Source organism: Myiozetetes cayanensis, unplaced genomic scaffold (assembly GCF_022539395.1).
Source record: "Myiozetetes cayanensis isolate MyiCay16 unplaced genomic scaffold, myiCay2020 scf24, whole genome shotgun sequence".
Lineage (NCBI taxonomy): Eukaryota > Metazoa > Chordata > Aves > Passeriformes > Tyrannidae > Myiozetetes > Myiozetetes cayanensis.
Genome location: NW_026087456.1, coordinates 58,358 through 78,713, shown reverse-complemented (window position 1 = coordinate 78,713; position 20,356 = coordinate 58,358). Strand labels below are relative to the sequence as shown.

Sequence of the window (20,356 nt, the reverse complement as noted above, 5' to 3'; positions counted from 1 at the left end):
AACAAATGGCATAGTGAGGTGGAAGGAGACAGAGTTTCTTCAGCTGGAGTGCCACATTACTCTCCAGGGATGGAGCCAAGTTTTGATTTTGGAACGTAAGAGAAAATTACACAGATAGCTGCTGCAAGTGGTAGAGGTTTATTACTGCTTTTTTTTTTCCCAGTTCCTTTTTAAATCCTTACTTGAAAAGCTCTGTTTTAGGCTTTAAAAGAAAACCAAAAACCAAACCAACACACACAAAAAAACCCAAAAACCTCACAAGAGCAATTTTGTTTGAAGGACCTAGATGTTAACTCTCAGAGACAACTTGAAAGGTGGTTATATTCAGGGAAGCAAAACTCCAAGAACAAAATTTGCAAGCTGGAGAACAACTCTGGAGAACATTTTTGGAGAAAGGAGAAACCCTCAAAACCCTCCTCATATGTTGTTTTTTTTTTTTTTTTGAACCTCTGTGTGCGCTGTTTTATTACAGTTCATTTGTATCTCTCAAGCAGCCTTTGTTTCTGCTTCTGAATTTTGGAGACCAAATGCTTCTAGTAATGTACCAAAGTGCCATTACATGAGAACTGCCAGATCTCACCTGTAGCAATTTTTTATTTCTACAGAAGCACAGAACAGGCACTGCACTACAGAAACATCCCAGTCCTACAAACCCCAAATGTCAGGTTGGTCAGTTATGCAAATGGAACGAGGAAACAGTTATTCAGGAGATTTAAACTGAGATACTGAGTACTATGAAAAGAACCAGAATTAAACTATTTTCTGAAGTGAGGTGCCTTGAGATGTTATCTGCCACCATTTATCAGGAGCATCTTGCACAGCAGTTAAGACTAACTTCCTGTATTTCACCCCTTGCATTCCCAGGTCTAAGTCATGCTTGCACAGCAGTGCTGCCATATCAGCCTGTTGCAGTTTTCTATTATTAGCCATTTCCCACTGCCACATTTTTGTTCTTACTATGTGCTCTCAGGCTGCCTTCTGGTTTTGCTATTGAATAAATCAGCATTTTAAATTGTGCTGGTTTTGGCTGGGGTAGAGTTAATTTTCTTCGCAGTGGCTGCTATGGGGCTGTGTTTTGGATCTGTGCTACAGGGTTGATAATATAGAAATGTTTTTGTTATTGCTGAGCAGGGCTCACACAGAGCCAAGGCCCTTTCTGCTTTTCACTCTGCCACACTGGTGAGGAAGTCAGGGGTGCAGGGATGGCTGGGAGGAGACACAGCTGGGACAGGTGACCCAACTGACCAAAGGGATATTCCAGATCATATGACATCATGCTCAGTATATAACGTGGGGGGAAGAAGAAGGAAGGGAGGGACCTTTAGAGTTAAGGTGCTCATCTTCCCAAATAACCTTTACATTTAATGGGGGCCTGCTCTCCTGGAGATGGTTGAACACCTGCCTGCCCATGGGAAGCAGTGAATTAATTCCTTGTTTTGCTTTGCTTGTGTGCATGGCTTTTGCTTTCCCTATTAAACTGTTTATCTCCACCTATGAGCTTCCTGGCTTTTACCCTTCTGATTCTCTCCCCCGTCCCACTGGTGAGGGACTGAGTGAGCGGCTGTGTGGGGCTTGGTGGCTGCCTTGGGTTGAACCACGACATTAGAAGTCTCAATTGCCACTTGAACTAAGTAACACTTGACTCAAGACTAGTGGAAAGAAACAGAAATAGCAGAAATAGCAGAGGATAAGGCTCAGTAATAGACACAATTGCTTCACTTTCATTCTCACTATAATATGTCTGCATGTACCTAATCTGGTGAGCTCTTGTCACAGACCAGCTTCTTCCACAGCACCAGGTGTTGACATCAGGATTCAAAAGAAAGGCCCCAGACACTGGAACCTCATACTCTAGCTAACCAAAAGGCCAGGATACTACAGCATGCTCTGCCATAGGCTGAACTAACCCACCAACTGATACACAATTCCTCAGTATTTTCTCATTTTTTCCAGATATTTTACTCTAAGCCCAACTAGCCCATGTTTGTTACGAAAGCGGATACAACAGCATCAACTATTTTTTACTGTTAAATACTTAATTTCTGATAAAAGGCATCTTCTACCAGCATACCTTGTTATTACTGAATTACCAGTACCTGGAACAGACCAGGCATCATGGTTGTCATTCACAGGGATGCCACAAGTTTGCAGAATAACAGCACTGGAACTCACCAAGGCACGTACAACCCAAATTGGCAGGGACTTGGTGAGCCATGTTCCCTACCTGTTATACACTGGGACAGCCTCAGGTGCCTCCCCTAACCTACTGCTCTCCCATTTAGGAAGGTTGTAGGTTTACAGTGCTTATGCACCAGCTTCAGTTTGTTGCTCTGTGCATTCCCATGGAATTGAAACTCTTCCCAGCAGTTTCTTGTTGGTTACTGTATTGCACCTACTGTTGACATCCAAGTTCCACTTTTTCAGTATGATGCTACAAGATTACAGATTAGTAATGCCCTCTGACAGGAGGAATGCAGAGGCTTACAGAGTACCCAGCAGAGGAACCAGACCTGGCTGCAAAACCTTCCATGCAAAAGCACCGTCTCTTTGCTTGTCCAACTGCTTTAATGACATTGCCTTTCTCTGCCACAGTCCCTTACATGTCACACCATATATACCACACCAGCCTCTGCCATCCAAAGTTATGACACAACACCTGACATCTATTATAAAAGAAGCCCCAGCATCACTGTATAAGAACTCATGAAGTGCTTTTCTCTTTACAACAGATTTGATGTTAATTTTTTGCTAAGTTTAATACATCACATAATGAACTTTCTGTCTGCGTAACAACGTGCATAACAACAAACCTTTACAAGTCCCAAAAACAACCCTCAGCCCCAACACCTAGAATTCAAGAGCTGTAAGATGCTACAACGAAGGAAACAAATGCCACAGAACTTCCATGTGTTATCAGCATTGACTAAGCTGGAAGACAGACTGGAAGAAAATTTGAGAAGAATATTTCCTTATGGTTTTGTTTGTTTGTTTGGTTTTGTTTGGGTTTTTTTTAATACAGAAAGCTCTATTAAATAGCAGCCCCAACTGAACTCTATGTTCACAGGTTAAAGAGACTATCTCCAAGCACAGGAAGCACAAGGCATAGGTACTTGTAAAAAACCATACTCACTTTCTGTGTAGGACACCTGCACATACAGATTAGACTTTCAAAATACTCACATTCTCTCACAGGTTTCACATCACTGTACGCTGGTCAGTCGAACTCTTCTGTAGCTTTCCACTCACCAGCTCCCAGTCAGCTACTAAAGAACAGGTCACAGCAGATGATGTCATCAAGTAGGCATCTGCCCTGTGGCTGTTTGCTGTCGGTCCTGATCAGGTGAGCAGCCTCATCCAAAAGAACCTGGAGAAAATCAGCTCACCTGGCTGCTACCTACAGCACAGCCAGTCTTAAAGATGACCTGGCTCACACTTAGGAGCTTTGCTGACATGATCATGAAGGTAAGGAAGGCTACTAGAGCAGAAGTTGCCTTGTAAAATGGCTCTTGTTACACCAGGAATCCACTTGTGGATGCCTCTTCTTGTTAACAGGAGTCATAACAGCAAATTAATTCTCATGGTACGTTGCATCCCCTGCCCTGCGGGTGGGGTGTGGAACAAAGCTGACAAAGCCGCCTGAGAAGAAGAAAGGTTTTTGAGCTTTCGCTTGTGTGTCTCTAGGGGTGTGTGGAAGGTTGCTGGTAGGCTTAAGTTCACTTTACCATAACAGAGACCTAAAAGAGAAATAACTTCAGGGATCTGCAAAGCTAAAAAGGTCAGTAGCCCACTTCAGGATGTTAACTCTTAGTGCTGAAGACTTCCATTATAGCTTATTCAGCTGCCAGGCACTACAATAAAGCACCCCACTCTGGCTTTGGCATCTTAAGTTAAAACAAAGCCACAGTCTTCAAAATGGTAATTAGGGCTTCAAATCAATGTCACTGTTTGAACTAATATCATTATTTGATACACATGTAAACTAATCCACAGTCTCACACACAGACTATAGTGCTTTTTCATACTGCTACATGTCCGCATACTTGAATTTATCTGTGTAATAAAGCACAACCACCTGCTTTTCCCTCTAGCATGACTTTAAGAGTTAAAAATCAAATCTGTGCAGAGTGTACTTTATTTGTTCACATTACCTATTTGTGGTTAAAAACCACTTCATCTGACAGTTTAAAAGCATTCTTTTAAAACAAAGGAATTAAACATAGCTTGTGCTAAAAAAATCTGCAAGTTACATGGATGCAATATTATACAGGAGTATAAAAAAATCAACAGTATTCTACAGAAAATCTTCTCAAAACAGCAAATAAAGATTAGGCATGTAGGCATGATCCTGAACCGAACAAATATCAATTAAAAAACAGCTAACAAAATTTAAAAAAAAAAATCCTGAATTTCTGTATAAAAAAAGCAAGGATTCAAAGTGCAGGTGCTCCAGTTTTCATTTGAACATATTATTCAGTAAGTCAATACAGGATACTATTCATTTTATATAAAGTGACAGTGTTCTCAGTAAGACTTCAACATTCAGTTACATTATCTTGCAGATTTTTTTTCATTACTGCTACTTTACACTGTAGTAAATAAAGACTTATGCAATACAGGCTTTCATTTTCTTAATCTAACAAGGATATAATAAGTTGGTGGTAAAGGTTAGTTTTAAGAGCTAAGCTATATTTGCTGTAGGTCAGCCTTAGAAGTAGATATATATATATTTATTTTTTTTTTACTTTTAAAAACAGATTTCAAATTTTAAAAAGAGACTCTACCAATCTGTTCTGGGACCTGCACACACTGTCTTTGGAGCACACCAGCAAAGCTTCCAAGTCCACTGGTTAGGAATACAGCTCTGGGCAGGGTCATGCTGGAAATCTCTCTTTGGTGGCTGCAGGTGGGAAAGGGCTCTCTCTACCAGGCTGAACCCAGGGAAAGGCAAAAGGGCTCTGCCCTCCATCAGAGCAGAAACCATCACATTTATCCACATTTGCCTGATGTGCCAGCTAGGTTTGGGATGGACTTCTCACTTTTACTTGAGCATACCAGTCTCAGGTAGAGGAAGTTAGGAGCCAGGCAGGTGTCACTGAAGTGGTCTTTCATATATTCGAAACAAAACAAAACTATATGAAATAAAATTATCCTTCAGGGATGTTGCCTGGAACTTAATTTCACCTGAGGTCCTTTTCAGGTTGACAGCATCCCTTTAAATTTTAGGTTCTTACCATTTTGTTGATTTTTTTTCTCCCAAGAACCAGATCTCTATATATGTCTATCTTAAAAATGCACATAAATATTGGCATTAAGTTTACATTTAGAAATTCAGAACTTATCTTTACCATTATATATTGACAGCAAGATTAATAATACACACACTTCACTGACAACCGTTATTTTTTTTTTCTGTATTTTGAATAAAATTTGCATTTGTGTAACATTTCCCACAGAAAGAGTGATTATACTTCAAGATAGTTAAGTTTGCACCCCAACATTTTCACATTAGTGAAAACAATCATGTTCTGAAAATACCAGGGCCTGTGCCAGGTACTAATAAATACAGAATAAGAAAAAAAAAACAAAATAAAAAACCCGACTGCCTTTTATCCCGACATAGTAGAGATTTCATAGTCACTGGCCGAGGTTATGGGTCTACCCCTCATCCGTACGTTTTTAGCATTGGTAATCCTAGCCATCATGGACACAGGCTTGTCAAAGTACCTCACCAGCGCCGGCTCAGTCAAAAGGGAGGCTAAAAATTGTTCAAAGGTGATAGCCCAGTCCCTGTCGATGCTCGTGCTCCTGCGGAGGGCAGGGGCGTGGTTGCTCCGCACCAGAACGGTGTCCTCGCCGATGTCCTCGCAGTGCAGCTTCTCCTCCTCGTGCGAGCCCGCACTCAGCACCGAGTAGGAGGACATGGAACTGTCATCTTTCGTGTCATCGTCGGAAATGAGCATGGAGGAACAGGCCCCGTTGTCCCTGGGAGAAGAGTCGTCAAGCTTAATGTCTTCCATCTGCATGCCCAGGGCGCTGTCGGGGCAAACGGCCTCCTCCTCGCTGCTTTGGAGCGGCTTGTGCTGCTCCAGGGGGTACTGCTGATGCTCTTTCTTCTGAAACAGCTCACTCTGGAGAGCTCTGCTGCAGCTGTTACTGCTGCTGTCTGCCTCGCTGGCGGGCTGCACGCTGAAGAGCTTGCCGACTTCCCCGATCTCCAAAAGCAAGCTGGTCACAGCAGCGGTGGCGTGGTACAGGTCCTGCTCGTTGGGGTCCTCACTGAACATATTGTACATCGTCTTGCACAGCTCAATGAACTGTCCCTGAACACAGAGGGAGGAAACATTAATGAGAGCAGGAAACAAATGAGGCTGACGTCTACTAAATCAGTTTTAAAAGCTTGGAATTGAGGAATGGCAATAGTTGGCGTGATTAAACTAAAACTGGAAGTAACCTGGGTGCACTCTAGAAAGCATTTTCAGTGACTGGGCAGACATATGCGTTGCAGATCTCGAAGTTACTTAGAATAAACCGCTGGATGTTTCATCCAACAGATGACAAACATAATTCTCTGCAGCCACAGGAGGGCAATAGAGGGTGAGCAGTAAGACAGCATTCATTTTGGTGGATTTTCTTGCAGGAATGATGCTAAGTATAACTAGGGGGTCTGCTAAAACTAATGAGAAATAATGAAAAATTAAGTAAGACCTGTAGCACTCTTTAACTGACAGGGGTAACTTAGCTGGATGAAAGTCTTTAGAAATTCAAAACTCATGCATTAAATAGGAAAGAGATTTGCTCAGGGCTACCTAAAGTAAGAATCATTGTTCTACAGGCAATAATTCCCTACGTGCTCTGGAGGGAACATCTATCCCAGTGGGTCTCCTTCCTCCTTACCAGCTGTGGATCTGAGGGAAACGAGACTGGCAGTATAAATCACAAAACATAAAATGCTTCTTTCAGGTTATGTGTATCAGACATTATTAGCTAGCTGGTGATATTCAATGTCACATCACCCTTTGTCTAGAGATGAAATTAATGCTATCATTGCTATATGTGCATGTCTCATTTTGGGGATGTTTTGGGAGCTGAGTGCCAGTCTCAATATTTTGAAAACAACTAACTTCTGTAATCAGCTGACTGCTGCTCTATGGTAAAAAAGTATCTGCCTCAAAATAAAACCTTTGCTCGGTGTTAAATGAATATTTAAACATATGTGAAGAGAGTTCAATCCTAATGAAAAATAAGTAACTGTCATCTGAATTACCTGATTCAGTTTGGGCAAATCCTTTGTGTTTTTGGCTTTGGATTTATTCTCTTGGCTCCACATTCTCAGATAATTTCGATTATCTTGTGAGCTCTTCTTGCCTATTGTCAACAAATTACCCATAGATGCAGGAAAAAGTCCATGAAGAAACCTTAAATTAATACCGTTTTTCCCATTTTCAAAAGGAGCATCTTTACAAGAAACAAAAGATGTAACTCACATGGAGACACCACGCATACCTTTGTCTGTTTTCAGACTCACTGTAACAAACCCATCATCTACTCCTTGTTTGTTCCTGCTGTCTAGGCCAACAACTAGGAAGTGGAGGGGCAGGGGGAGAGAGAGATCAGTGTGGTTTTAGATACATATACAGTTTTCACGTGTACAGTGCAAAATAAGAAAACGTTTACACTGCAGAAAATGCAGAGTAAAAATGATAGGAATAAATGATGATTTTTGCTTATTCTTAAACCTGCTGACATATTCAGTTTAATTTATAAGATCACTTATAAGACTTGGACTATTTTAAATTCTGTTTGTGTAGTACAATGTGTTACCACAACATGGACAACTTCTAGCATGATGTATGTTTGGTGATTATATTAACGCACCTTCTCTAGTCTCTCAGGACTTAAAATTGCTAATTCTAGTCTACTAACTCCTAGACATATTTTCAAACAACCTTCCTCCCCCTTGTAACCAGAAGAATGGGTTATATTTTCCTTGGATCAGAGAGAAACTTCACATCAAATATCTCAAGAAAGATAATGCCATTTAAGGCAACAGCGATGAGACGCTGCCTCTCACCAGGGCATGAAAAGATTTCAAACTGCTGAACTACATTTTGATGTATCTTTCGATCTCAGTTTCACAGAATGTTTTTAAGTTCTGATCCAAATATATTGTGAAAGCCAATGTATCTATTCTTATTCTCCATCAAGACATATATGCTGGACTTATCACAAAACTACATCTATTACAAAACACTTGACGACATTATTCTGCAAGTACTTCTGAAATGCACAACCCAGGGTGGCTCTTGGTGTAAACATGCCTGCACCTCTAAGGATATAAAATATAAACAAATACTTCATACTTCCTTTTACAGGGAATACTTCACTTGCAAAGTTTAACCCAATTAAAAGGTAGCACATGTTGTCTGAAATGCATTACCTCATCTTTTCATGCCCAAGACAAAAGTTGCCTACCGTGCGTACACTCTGGTGTGATGTCTTCAAAAAAGTACTGAGTAGCTTCAAAAGCAGAGTCTGGCTCTTCTTGCTCAGGGGACGGATCTAAGGAATATAGTAAATACATTTCATTACCAATTCTGCCCTTTAATTAAAAACTAAAAGATAGTTCCATTGATACATTTAGAATGTCAGTTTCTAAAAGTAAAAGTGTGAGGATGTGATGGGCTAGGAATCATCTCTTTTCAGCTCACAGGAAATGAACAGCTGGACCTGAACTGTCTTCTCCCCCGTATCCAATACTGTCTAAAAAGGAGCTGCTTGCCTTCAGAGGTTGGCTTACCCATCTTCCCATGGCTACTTCCATTACTTTCTTCTGTGCAGCTCAGCGTGTCCTAAGCAGGGTATCAACTTTTTCCTAGCTGGAAACAGTCTGTCATGATCTCTTATGTATATTCCCCAAATACCAGAAGCTGCATTTTTAAAAAGACATCTCTTCTGTTATGGTTCAATAATTTTTGAAGTATTTTTTAAAAGTATTTAAAGCCTTTTTTTTTCCCCTGTTTAATTAACGAATCACTCAAGCCTACCTCCAAGCAAAGCCAGCTGGGAGCAATCAGGGATTGATGCTCAAAGCACATGAAGGTGAACGTCCTCCTAAAGCCTTTAGACATCTTTACCAGAGCATGTAAAGGGACACAAGACTTAAACCACCCAAGCAGTTGCAACATACTTAAAATTGCAGGTTCAGTGAGGACACCAATAGGTTCTTTACGGCACTTGCGTGACAAGACAGAGAGGATACAGTTCCAGGATATCATTTTCTTCAGAGGCAAAATTGTTTTGAGGTGTTTTCGTCCCCTCTCCACCCTAAACTGCCTCTCTCACTTAACTGAGTCCAAGTTTGTACAGCTCCCTGGAAAACACATCTATGAAACCATCTGGAGCTTCCCTCTGCAAACAGTTGTGTCAGCCCAGAGGGGAAACCAAGAAGAAAGCCTGGGGATAGAAACGAGGAACCAGGGCATGCAGGAACATTTCAAACCATCTTTGCTATTAAATAAAGTGCATTATTATGGTAACAAAGGTTGAAGAACACTGTATTTATGCATGGGGGATATCACCAACCCCAGATCAACAGGCAGAAGACACATATAAATGGTCTGTGTGTGGCTGGAAAGATAGAGGGCTGTGTGGGTGCTTTCAGACTTTCCAAATTTCTGTCTGGTTATGGTAGAAGATCTTCATTCTACTGCTGCATAAACAGCTAGAATAATTCCCACAAATTAATTTTTAATTGGGAAAGCTAGTCATAAACAACTCTGCTCCAAATTCCTGTTCTCAACAAGACAACAGCTGTTTTAACATCATTTACTTACCAGGCAAAACATGCATTTTATACAGCAGCTTCAGCTTCTCTGTAAGATCTCCATGGCACGCTGCACCTAAACAGCATTACATACAGTACATTATTTCTCAGCATTCAATGTCATTTCATTTATTATTGCTGCAGTATTTTGGTTTAGAAGCTGCTACATTTACTCTGGGAAGCACTGTAGTCCCTTTACAGCCCAAAATCACAAGGCAGTCACTTGATATATAAGATTATACAGTCTGCAGTAGAAATAGCAAGAGAACACTTCAACCTTGGGTCCTTCATTTAATGCCTATTTTATAATGTTCAAAAATAAGCTATGGTCATGGCATTACCACCCAGAAGGGCCTCTGGCTGAAAGTTAACAAGACCTTTTTGTGTGGACTTCAAACTTTCTGATCTGAGGATCCAATAAAAACATCACAAGACTCAGAGCAATGAGACATTTACCAAACAAAAAGAGAGAAATTCAAGTAAACAGCATTTATCACAGCTTAGCCATGGGCTAAACTGATGTTCAGGCAATACTTTCTAGTGATTTATCCACATCAACCCCTATTCCTTTCGGGTCTACACTACAATTAGCTGTATGAAATCCAAGCGGTCTATTGTAGCCCCTCCTTCCAATTAATTAAATGGACAGTAGTTAATTTCAAAGTAATGAAATAACTGATAATCAGAGTTCTTCATAAATCTCACTTGTTGTGACATGCTATTCATAAACTAATGAATTAACCTTCAATAATTAGGTTATGCAGAGATCTATTTTACCTTACAGATGACCGTGTCAACTTGCCTCTGCTATGCAAACTACAATGTGTAGTTTGGCAAATACTAGCAATCACAGTCTTTTGTAAAGCTGAATGCTACAATAAATACTGAGATTAGGCCAAAGGACTGAGCACATCTAGCCATTTTGCATTCAACTTGGTGTTTTAAGCACAAAACCTTGTTATGTTCCTCTCTGGTGCACCACGCCATGCAGATAATGCTTTCCCTTGTATTGAAACCGTGTCTTAGCTTATGCCCCAAGTGCCTCACTGCTAAAGGCAACCTGAAATAACCCAAGCATGGAATTGCCTGCAGTTCTGCATCCTCCATCAACAGCTAAGGAAGCAGTCACCAGGGCACAGGGTGACACACGTAGGCTGCTTGTTCCTCTCTCTGTCCCCAGATGAGAACTGAAAAAGCTCAGTTGATACTGCATTTCACCTGAGATGTATCCATGTGTGCTTCCTAATGCCAGGCCCTTTCTTCCCCCCTCATAATTATGGAGAGTATTGCCAGCAGGTCAAGGGAAGTGATCCTGCCCCTCCACTCAGTCCTACTGAGGCCACATCTGGAGTGCTGTGTCTACTTATGGGCTCCTCAGGACATGACAGACATGGAGCTCCATAGAGCAGGTCCAGCAGAGGACAACACAGCAACACAAAAGTGGTGGCTGCAGTTGCCCCTCTCTTGACCACAGGTGGAGGGGTGCAGAGTGTTTGTACAGCATTCAGCTCCCTTAAAGCATTGAGAAGTGGTGAGGTTAACACTCTGCTTTCTGAATCTGTGATTGAAGAAAAAGTGCTTCCAAAAAGAACCAAACACTCAGGTACTCCTTGCAAGACACAGTTTTCATGGCGCTGACTTTTGCAGAAGGCTGTGATGAGTGCTGCAGTCAGCAGCAGCCACTGGAGAAGTGGAAGAGCTGCACATTCTGAGAAGAGAGTACTGCAAAAACATGACAGGAGACAGGAGACCACTTTGAGTCTGCACAGAAATCTCTCCAGCTTACTAGGAAGCAGAGTCAACAACTGTCATGCTCTAACCCAGTGTGGTACAGGGGTGCAGGTGAATAACAGCTCATAACCAAGGCTGATAACCCCTTTTGAGCAGCACAACTCCTTGGGCAAACTAATCAAGATAACTCCTTTAACTGAACTTGCAGTAACACAACAGAGAGTAAATGTACAGAAGAATATGCCAGGTTGTTCCATCTTTGCTGAGCTGAGGCCTTAGAGGCACCTGAAGGAGGAGGTTCTTTAGCTATTTGCTGCACGGACAGTGAAAAGGAAATGAAGATTCCCAGTTGCAGCTCTCTCATATCCCAAGGATTTCAGGTTGACACAGAAGAAAGGGGCATGAGATCACAGAACCACCCTTTGATACCTCCTCTTCATGGAGCTCCTAGAAGAAGTCAGTGGCATCAAAGAGAGGTTTGGAGGGAACAAATCCTTATGGTTACATGGAATAACACTATTGAAAGAGAGAGTTGTGAAACAGAAATTCTGGTGCCATGGCTGCTTCAGACGACAACAAGCAGCCTCCAAAATGGGCCATGCCTAGGAAGTACTTGGATAGGACACTTCCTTTAGGAAAAACAGACTTGAGTAATCGGAGCCAGAGTTCAATTCTGCTGTTTGGACTCAGTAAGAAGACAGAAGGCAGTGCCCACAGGTCACCTCCAGAATGCCCATCCTCTGCCCATGCTTTCCAGGACAGCCACAAGGAAAAGGCAACACAAGCATCTTCTGAGCAGATGCATCTTGCTCAAACAAAAGATACTCATTATTTAAGATACTTTCCTAGCCAAGGCATATTGCGTTGGTGAGGCAGACTAAAGCAGCTGATGTTTGTGGAATTATTAAAAGTCCTGGGGCACAGTGAAATATGCTCAAACAGATCCAAAGTTGTTTCTGTTGACTGCATTGCCCTTTCTACCATTCACATGCTTCTTAAACAGAAAGGGTCAGCAGGGTTGACTTTTTTTAGAAAAAAAAGTTTTCAAACTACACCACACTGGGCTTAAGTTTCTGAAAAAAATGTGGGTTTCCAGAACAAGCAGCTTTGATTATTTCACCCATTCAAGATTTTAATTCAGTCATATTGGCTTATAGCCACATTTGTGAATTTTATATTAATTTCTGTTCACAGTGGTCAACATTGGGCCCTGTTCTTATGACTCATTATTGGTTCCAAAAACTGCTGCCTCAGTCAAAAACTGGTTGATTGTTACTAACAGCACTCTGTTAACAGCAGGAAAAATTAATTCACGGGTCATCAAAAGGCCACTGAGTGTTACCTGGCAAACAATCCCTCAAATACAAATCACTGCATCACTGGGGTTTTTGGGTGGTGTGAAGGCGAGGTGTGCAACCAGTTTTACTGTCACATAGCTATTTTGTACCTGCAAGAGAGCAGGTGTTACCTTCGCTGTACAGAGGTTTTAATGCAAGGCTGCATTTGGAGCCTTAATGCTTAAGCATAGTCTTACAAAGAGTTGCTAAAAGCCAGATTGGGAAACCTTTTCTCTCTCAAAAAGATCAAAATGTAAAGCTGGAGGAAATGCCAGATTGCCATGAAATAATACATGACAGATGGTGAGATGTTGATCACTTAGAGGGAACGATTCCTGCTATATTCAAAAAAGGAGTGGCCAGCATCTGCCTCATCTGTGCTTCCTCATGTTATTCCTGGGGCTTGCACATTCCACTCTGTGGTGATACTGACTCTCATGTCCTGAAATCTGGCTTCTTCAAGACCTGTGTAGGCCATAACCTTCACTAGCAACACTCAGCCTTCTTCTCTGACCTGCACCTCCACTTTCTCCTTTTCAGGTGACTTCCATCCTGCTCTCAGTCTGCAGCCTTGGTTACTGAGTTCAGAAGGAATACAGGTAGTACCTCCCACTACAAATGCTGTGAGGTGCTCACTTCTACCCCTCACACAGGAATACACCTATGTGCCATGTCAGCAGACTTCTAAAGAGAAGGACTTTTATTCAGGGGCAAAATTAGCATCCTCTACCCTGCCCCTCACATATGTACACAAGTTTCTCAAGAATCTTCTTCATGAACAGCTATGGGAGCAAATGCTGCCTCTCTCTCTCTCTTTCCAGAAGCAGTAACAAATGGTAAAAATTCCCATCTTTCAGGGAAAGCTGAAGGAACATATAATGAAATGCAGTGTCACACAAGAACATACAAAAGGCTTTTCCAAAGGGAATACTCTGACTAGGAGTAATAACACCATTAAGCACACAAGCTGCAGTCCATTTCTGCGTTGAGAGTTAGCAGTGAGGGAAATCTTCAGATCCTAATCGACGTGCAGTTCAGGTGTCATCCTTCTCCCAGTGTGACACACCACTGCCCAGTGTGGATGCACCCACTGAGACCAGCCTAAAGCCCAGTGGGAACCACTGTCACAGGCACGACAAAATGAACTGAACAGAAAAGTGACTTGTGCAAAGTAGCATATGTTAAACCCATTATCTGATAGCTCATATAAGATCTGTGTTTCTGGAGGACGGGGATCCCCTTTAGAATCAAACCGTTTTGGTCACGTTATTTTGGAGGTGCGGTGAACGAATCCTCCTTACTTAGCCCAGAGACGAATTCCCGGAAGTTGATGAGCAAGTCTCCATTTTCATCCAGAAGCCTGAACAAGCGGGCAGCCAATATATCCGAGTGAGTTCCACACGCCCAGGGAAAGAGGAGAGCGAACATCCCCTTGAACTGCTCGAAGTCAATGCGGTACTGCTCCAGGTAAGGCAGGCTGGGATCGTGCCGGTCAGTGGCATTGCTGTTTCCTCCCCAGTAGCAGCTGGTCAGATGTTCTGCCTGAACAGGAGGTAAATACCATGAGATTGTCAGCACCTCTGTGAACAATTCATCATTATCAGTGATAAAAAAAACAACCAAACAAACCAAACTTGTTCACATACATTCTTAAAACAGTGCAAGATAACAGATGTATTTCAATTTTCCTAACCCTTCCACTTCTGGAAGAGGTTTCTCCTCTAGACCAGAATAAAAAGACATCCCACTATTAAAAAAAAAAGAAAAAAGAAGGTAAAGCAAAACTTATTCTGCCTTCTAAGCAGATGAAACATGAAATTCCTGTGTTGAGCAGAGCAGTAAGCAGCTGTGACTTCCACATATACACAGGCTTGTTGTGCTTAGTCACCCTGTTCACTCTCATTACACTGTCAAGTCAGAAAGGGGAGTCCTATGAAATCTTTGTTTAATCTCTAATCATATGAAAATAGCTGTTTGTTTGAAATATTTTTTGTTGAACTCTAGACTCTCAAAAATACTGAATAATGTACTATTCTACTGAACTAATTGAAGGTTCTGGAGCTGGTTTTGGCAGCACTTATTTAAAAACAATTCAGAAGCTTAGAGAAAAAGATCCAAGCACTGCCCAGTGACTCGGTCTCACTGATTCCATGGAAGACTGAAAGAAGGTACTGAAGGATTTGGACAACTGCAAGAACTTGTCATTTACAGATGGGAAAGTAGAAGGAAATAAATTCTTCATGGTGTATATATATATATTATATATATATATAAAAAATCTGTTATAGCAGAACAGAGGAAGAAAGCATCTTAAGATACTAAGCATGAAGGTGAAGTTAAAGCATTTAGCTTCTCACCTTTAGATGTTCGGACATTCAACTTACAAGGCTACATCACTTTGTGACACTAAATTCCCATGTAACACATTAAAGCATTAACAATGGCAAAAAACAGCTACTGTGACTTCAAAAGTGTTAGCTGTCTGAGACAACAGATTAAAGGTATTTCTCTGCTAAAGTCCAAAAGTTGGGTCAGGTAGAGAGAGACATATGTTAGGTTTCTAAAGCCTCTAAATATTCACTTTTTCATTTAATAGTTTTCACCAGAACAGGCATTTTTTTCCATGGACAAATCACTTGGTGAATTATTCATCTCCTGATGTTTTAAAAACTGCTTGGGTTTTTTTTTGTTCTTGTTGTTGTTTTGTGGCATGTTTTTGGTTTTGAGGTGGTTTTTTTTGTTGTTGTTGTTTGGTTGGGTTTTTTAAATATATATAAATAATATAGCAGTTAATTCACATTTGTATCAAGATATATCACAATGATAACTCATAGACCTGACCTGGTCTTTAGAAAAGACATTGTCCCACAACAAAAATTAATGTTTACATTTCCTGCAGGCATATGATCTTATCTTCACTTGGCTTTACCTTGAAAAGAGCATATAGTTCCTCCAGTTCATCAATGGTAAAAGAAGTCTCTGTCACAATAGTTCGTACCTTTTGAAACACAACATTAACAGTTATGGACCCGAAATCCATGTGTCATCGAAAAACTAAATTTGAATTTCAGAAACTGACTGACCTTAAAATTTGCAAAGAACATTATTTCAGCACTTACCACATTGCGCTTTGTAGTATCTTCAAGGGTTTGGATGACTTTTAGTCTTTGTTTGAATCTCATCTGTTCAATTAAATCCGCTCGGATACTTCCAAATTTCTTAAAAGAGAAGTAGTAGTACAGGATAGTCTGTGTATTAATATTCAGAATATTTAGCTTGTCTTTAATGTATTTGAGAAATAAATTTGATTATGTGATGCACCACAAATGAAACTGCTGTTAAGGCATTTTTTTAACACATTACAAAGCTATGAAGGCTTTAGGAATCTACCACTAGATTTTATTTTTCCCAATAACTGATTTTCATTGGAAAAGGTCTTTATTAAATTTCCAATTCTTGCATTTCAAACTGTAATCTCAGTAGTTAGAAACTTCCTGCCTGGCAAAACTCTATGAATAGATTGTTTCATTACTCCACCTGCAGGGTTTTATTTCAGCTTGTCCTGGAATGTCTCATAACCATGACAGAGAGCAGATATTTAAACTAACTTGATCTCTACTGGCTGAGACAGTATAGCAGTCCTTACATTCTGAGGATCTGAAACCAAGTATCAAGAATGCAACTTCCATCAGGAAAATATTCTTTTAAGTACCCAAGTCTTATTTTCAGAAGTTTCTTTCACAATGTACATAACAGTGTCAGGGAGCCCCAGAATACAGTACAAAGGCATCACAGGGGAAAACCCATTAGGAATAATATTCCGTATTTTCATAAGCAGAGAATCCCTAAGATTCATTTTTGTAGAAGTATTATAAGCAGAAGTTTCTTACCACCCAAAAAACACTTGTAACATACTTAGAAAGGCACAGATGATCAGCAGGAACAATAATGCCACACATCAAGTGCCCCACGTGTAAAACTATAAAGGAGTGGCAAGAAACTTCCATACAAGATGGATTTATATTTCCAGTGCAAGTGCATCTACACAAGCAGGTCATAATTTGTTGGCACATTCTTTTATGATCAAACTAATGCCAAAGCTGAATTTATCTATAAAGGTGTTCATCTTTATCATGTAACTTGGGAGTAAAAAGATGCTTAATTTACTTTGAGTATTTTGCAAATAAAGAAGTCCTTTGACAAAAATGGAATCTAGATAAGCATTCATGAATATCAAGCATCACAGAGGTCACAAAACCTTGAAAAGAGAGATATTTTGGCCCTGAGACTACACCAATTCTGGCAATCAGAGTTTATTCTCTGTTCCTGGAGTCAAACGAGAAGGTCTGTCCACATCCACAAAACCAAGACACATGCAGCCTACAGAAAAGGAAGGCTGCATGCACTTACCATCTGGGAACGGTCTCTTGCCCATTTTAACTTTCAAACTGCACAGAGAGTTATTGGAAGTGTGCCACCTCTTTTAAGTCAAAACTGTATCAAACCTTTCAACAGCACAGACCTTCGAGTGTCAGCTGTTTGCTTAAAATGGCCAAGATCCAGACACTACTGTAGACACAGCTTAAGTGTTTAAGGTCTACTTTCTTTTCCAAACTGACAGCTCTAAATAGGAGTCTACACTCAATTGACAGCCAGTAAACTATGCACAGGCTTTTAAAACTGCAAAGATTATACCTTATTTCAGTCACCTCTATTATGATTATTATGACACCTATAGGGTCTATGGCTTCTGAATTAAATGCAATATTGAATGAAAAGATTAAGAGATTTCTTAGTAAAATGTATTTTCAGTAAATAAAAAAAAAGTACTGGCAGTGTAAAATGCACTTGTTATGTATATTCTCTTATTTCAAGAATGTTTCTCCTTTGAAAGTAGAAAGTCTGCTCAAAACCATTGGTTAATTATCCAAGAATTCATCTACACCACTTTAGCTTTCACTGGAGACTTCTAATGCATCTGACATGATTACCTAAGAGCTGGACAGGGTCAGAGCATGATGGAAAGCAGCTCTTCATAAAACAATCCAAACATTGTGCTTTTGCCAGTGCTATCAAGTTGTCAGGCTCATCACATTCCCATGACATGTATCATAGGACAGTCTGCAGGGTTCACCCCTTTCCTTGGGGGTGGAGGGTGTGCATTTGAGGGAGGGTAAATGTCTCCAAGGAAAAAAAAAAAAACATTTCCTTCAGCTGTAGGTCTTCCTACTTTTTGGAAAAAATAAATGTCTAGAAGAAGAAGATGGATTAAGATCCAGCAAGCACCTTTAACACTTTGAATTCTAAAAAATAACCATAATATGCTCATGTACTTGGTATTTCCCTCTTTGTAGCTGTAAGAAACCTAACAGAGAATTCATATAACAAGAAAAAATATACCTTGATACACTTTGCCCTTCAGCACAGAATACACTAAAGACCACCTACTTCCTCATTTAATAGATATCAAGCAAGGGGGTTTAAGAAACATAGGAAGTGCCTCTGAAAATGTTGTCCTATTTCTAAGTATGAACTGATTCCTTGAACTAAAAATACTTGTCTACCTTGTCTGCATGTCAATGGAAGGAAAAAAGGAAATTAAGGAGAATAAATCTTTAAAGTTACTCCTTAATTTTTATACGGCTATGTCGGGGTACGTCAGAGATTTTTAACTGATGGCTTATTTTTAAAATTTAAGGACAATAAAACCAGTTTTCACATCACAATTGGTTTTGCAGGCTTTGTCCTACACTTTATAGATATTAGTTATCACCAAATCCTTTTGTTTGAAATTTTTTTAGCTTTAGTGATAGTAGAGAATGTAGTGCCCCATGATCATAATCAGCACTTGCTGAGAGGGAACAAACAAACAAACAAACGAGGTAAAAGAAACAAGACTCTACTGATAATAGGAAGATCTTCTGAAATCTTACAGATTTCACTTATCTTTCTAATATTTCAGTTTGGAAAAGTATGAAAAAACTGAGATAAGAATTAACCTTTCTCAAAGTACAAGTTCAGCCTTTTGTTTGTAAGTAATTTTTTGTTTGTGGGATGTTCTCCTTTGAGTCCTCAAGCTTCTGAATAAAACATCTCCAATTAAAAGTTCTGGCTAAGAGAAAAAGAGTCTAACCCCTCTCCCTTGGCCCACTTCAGCCTTCTGAGATGAGTCTGTATTTCTTTCATGTTCTTTCGGTTTCCAGCAAAGCCAAACTACAGAACATCAAATTCCTCTGTGAGGCAAAAGGTGTGTGCGTTGGCAAGTTCCTGTTAGCAAATCTTATCCTACCTCATAGGAAGACCTGATTAGTCTGAAGATATCCACCTCAGGATAAGGCTCTACATCATCACTGAGCAGTGAGTGAAGATGAGGAATGGGTGGAAGAGTGCTGTCCTTATTAGTTACACTGTCCAAATACCTGGTGGGGGGAAAAAAAAAAAAAAAAAGAAATGAGAAGCCCAAGATACACTTTTATCTCCCTTTCTGAGGGTTAACAGAATAAGGATTACATCTAGATTATTAAATGTAAAAATTATCAAGCTGCTCTCTAATAAGAGTAAGGCTATACTGATGAAACTTATAATGAATAAAAATTCCGAAGTTTCAGCAGCATCTTGAAAACTATGCACCACTACCAAACATGAGGAAATCAGAGGCTGCATTCAGCAATATTAGTTTGTATTAAATGACTCAAGCTCCTCTATTTACCAACCTCCTGTTTCACCGAAATCTATTTGTTCAAGATCCTACTTAACTCTTCGGAGTTCTATTTAGTCCATTCCCAAAACAATATCCCTTGGCATCAAGGGTTTATCTTAGTAACACTTAAAAGGTAACAGGCAAAAAATGAAGTAACAAAACCTGTGTAAGTAACTAAAATAATCAAACAAATTAGGTTTTTAGAACCAGGTTTGGGAAGTTTATTTGATTGTCTTGAAGAATTTATATCTTGTTGGTCACCTAACATTATTCTACGGTAACATAAATACTACCTTATAGGGATGAGAGGGGACTATAAGAATGTAAAAGGTTTGCATATATCATACTGGTTTAAATTTAGTACTTCAACACAGAAGACAAACCACAAAAGTAAGCAAAAAAAAAAAATTAAGATACTTTATTTTCTGTAATAAATACCTTCCCAAGACTGTCATGGCTTCTCCATCATCTTTACAGTTAAGCAGCTTGTCTACATTAGCTTCGAGGACGGCGAGTGCTAATTGAAATATCACCTTTATTCCTTCACAGAAGAAACAATCCACAACCACCACTGCACTTTCAAATGGCATTACACTGAGGAAAAGAGTGAGGAACCAGGACAGGGAAATGGTGGAGATTACACCCAGGTCCTGCATGCAGTCATAAAGCTGTGGAATGTAGTCACGAGCCAATTCTTCAAAGACACCCTGATCCACCAATGCTCCTGTCCAAAATAAATGAAGTTGAATGGCCATTAATTTGGGA

General features: G+C 40.1%; 1 protein-coding gene across 2 annotated transcripts in view; it reads right to left on the bottom strand.

The window, feature by feature from the left end:
• Positions 1–4,114: 4,114 nt before the first annotated feature.
• TBC1D9 (TBC1 domain family member 9) overlaps positions 4,115–20,356 on the bottom strand; it is a 53,027-nt gene continuing 36,785 nt past the window's right edge. The window contains exons 12-21 of one of the 2 annotated variants that reach the window (XM_050320433.1): positions 20,030–20,315; positions 19,181–19,310; positions 16,011–16,139; positions 15,821–15,889; positions 14,193–14,433; positions 9,834–9,899; positions 8,473–8,559; positions 7,504–7,578; positions 7,265–7,365; positions 4,115–6,320 (exon numbers count right to left, since the gene is read on the bottom strand). In XM_050320433.1, coding sequence (XP_050176390.1) covers positions 5,607–6,320; positions 7,265–7,365; positions 7,504–7,578; positions 8,473–8,559; positions 9,834–9,899; positions 14,193–14,433; positions 15,821–15,889; positions 16,011–16,139; positions 19,181–19,310; positions 20,030–20,315 — 1,898 coding nt within the window. In that variant the 3' untranslated portion in view covers positions 4,115–5,606. The remainder of the gene's footprint in view (positions 6,321–7,264; positions 7,366–7,503; positions 7,579–8,472; positions 8,560–9,833; positions 9,900–14,192; positions 14,434–15,820; positions 15,890–16,010; positions 16,140–19,180; positions 19,311–20,029; positions 20,316–20,356) is intronic. The other variant, XM_050320434.1, reaches the window with a different exon arrangement.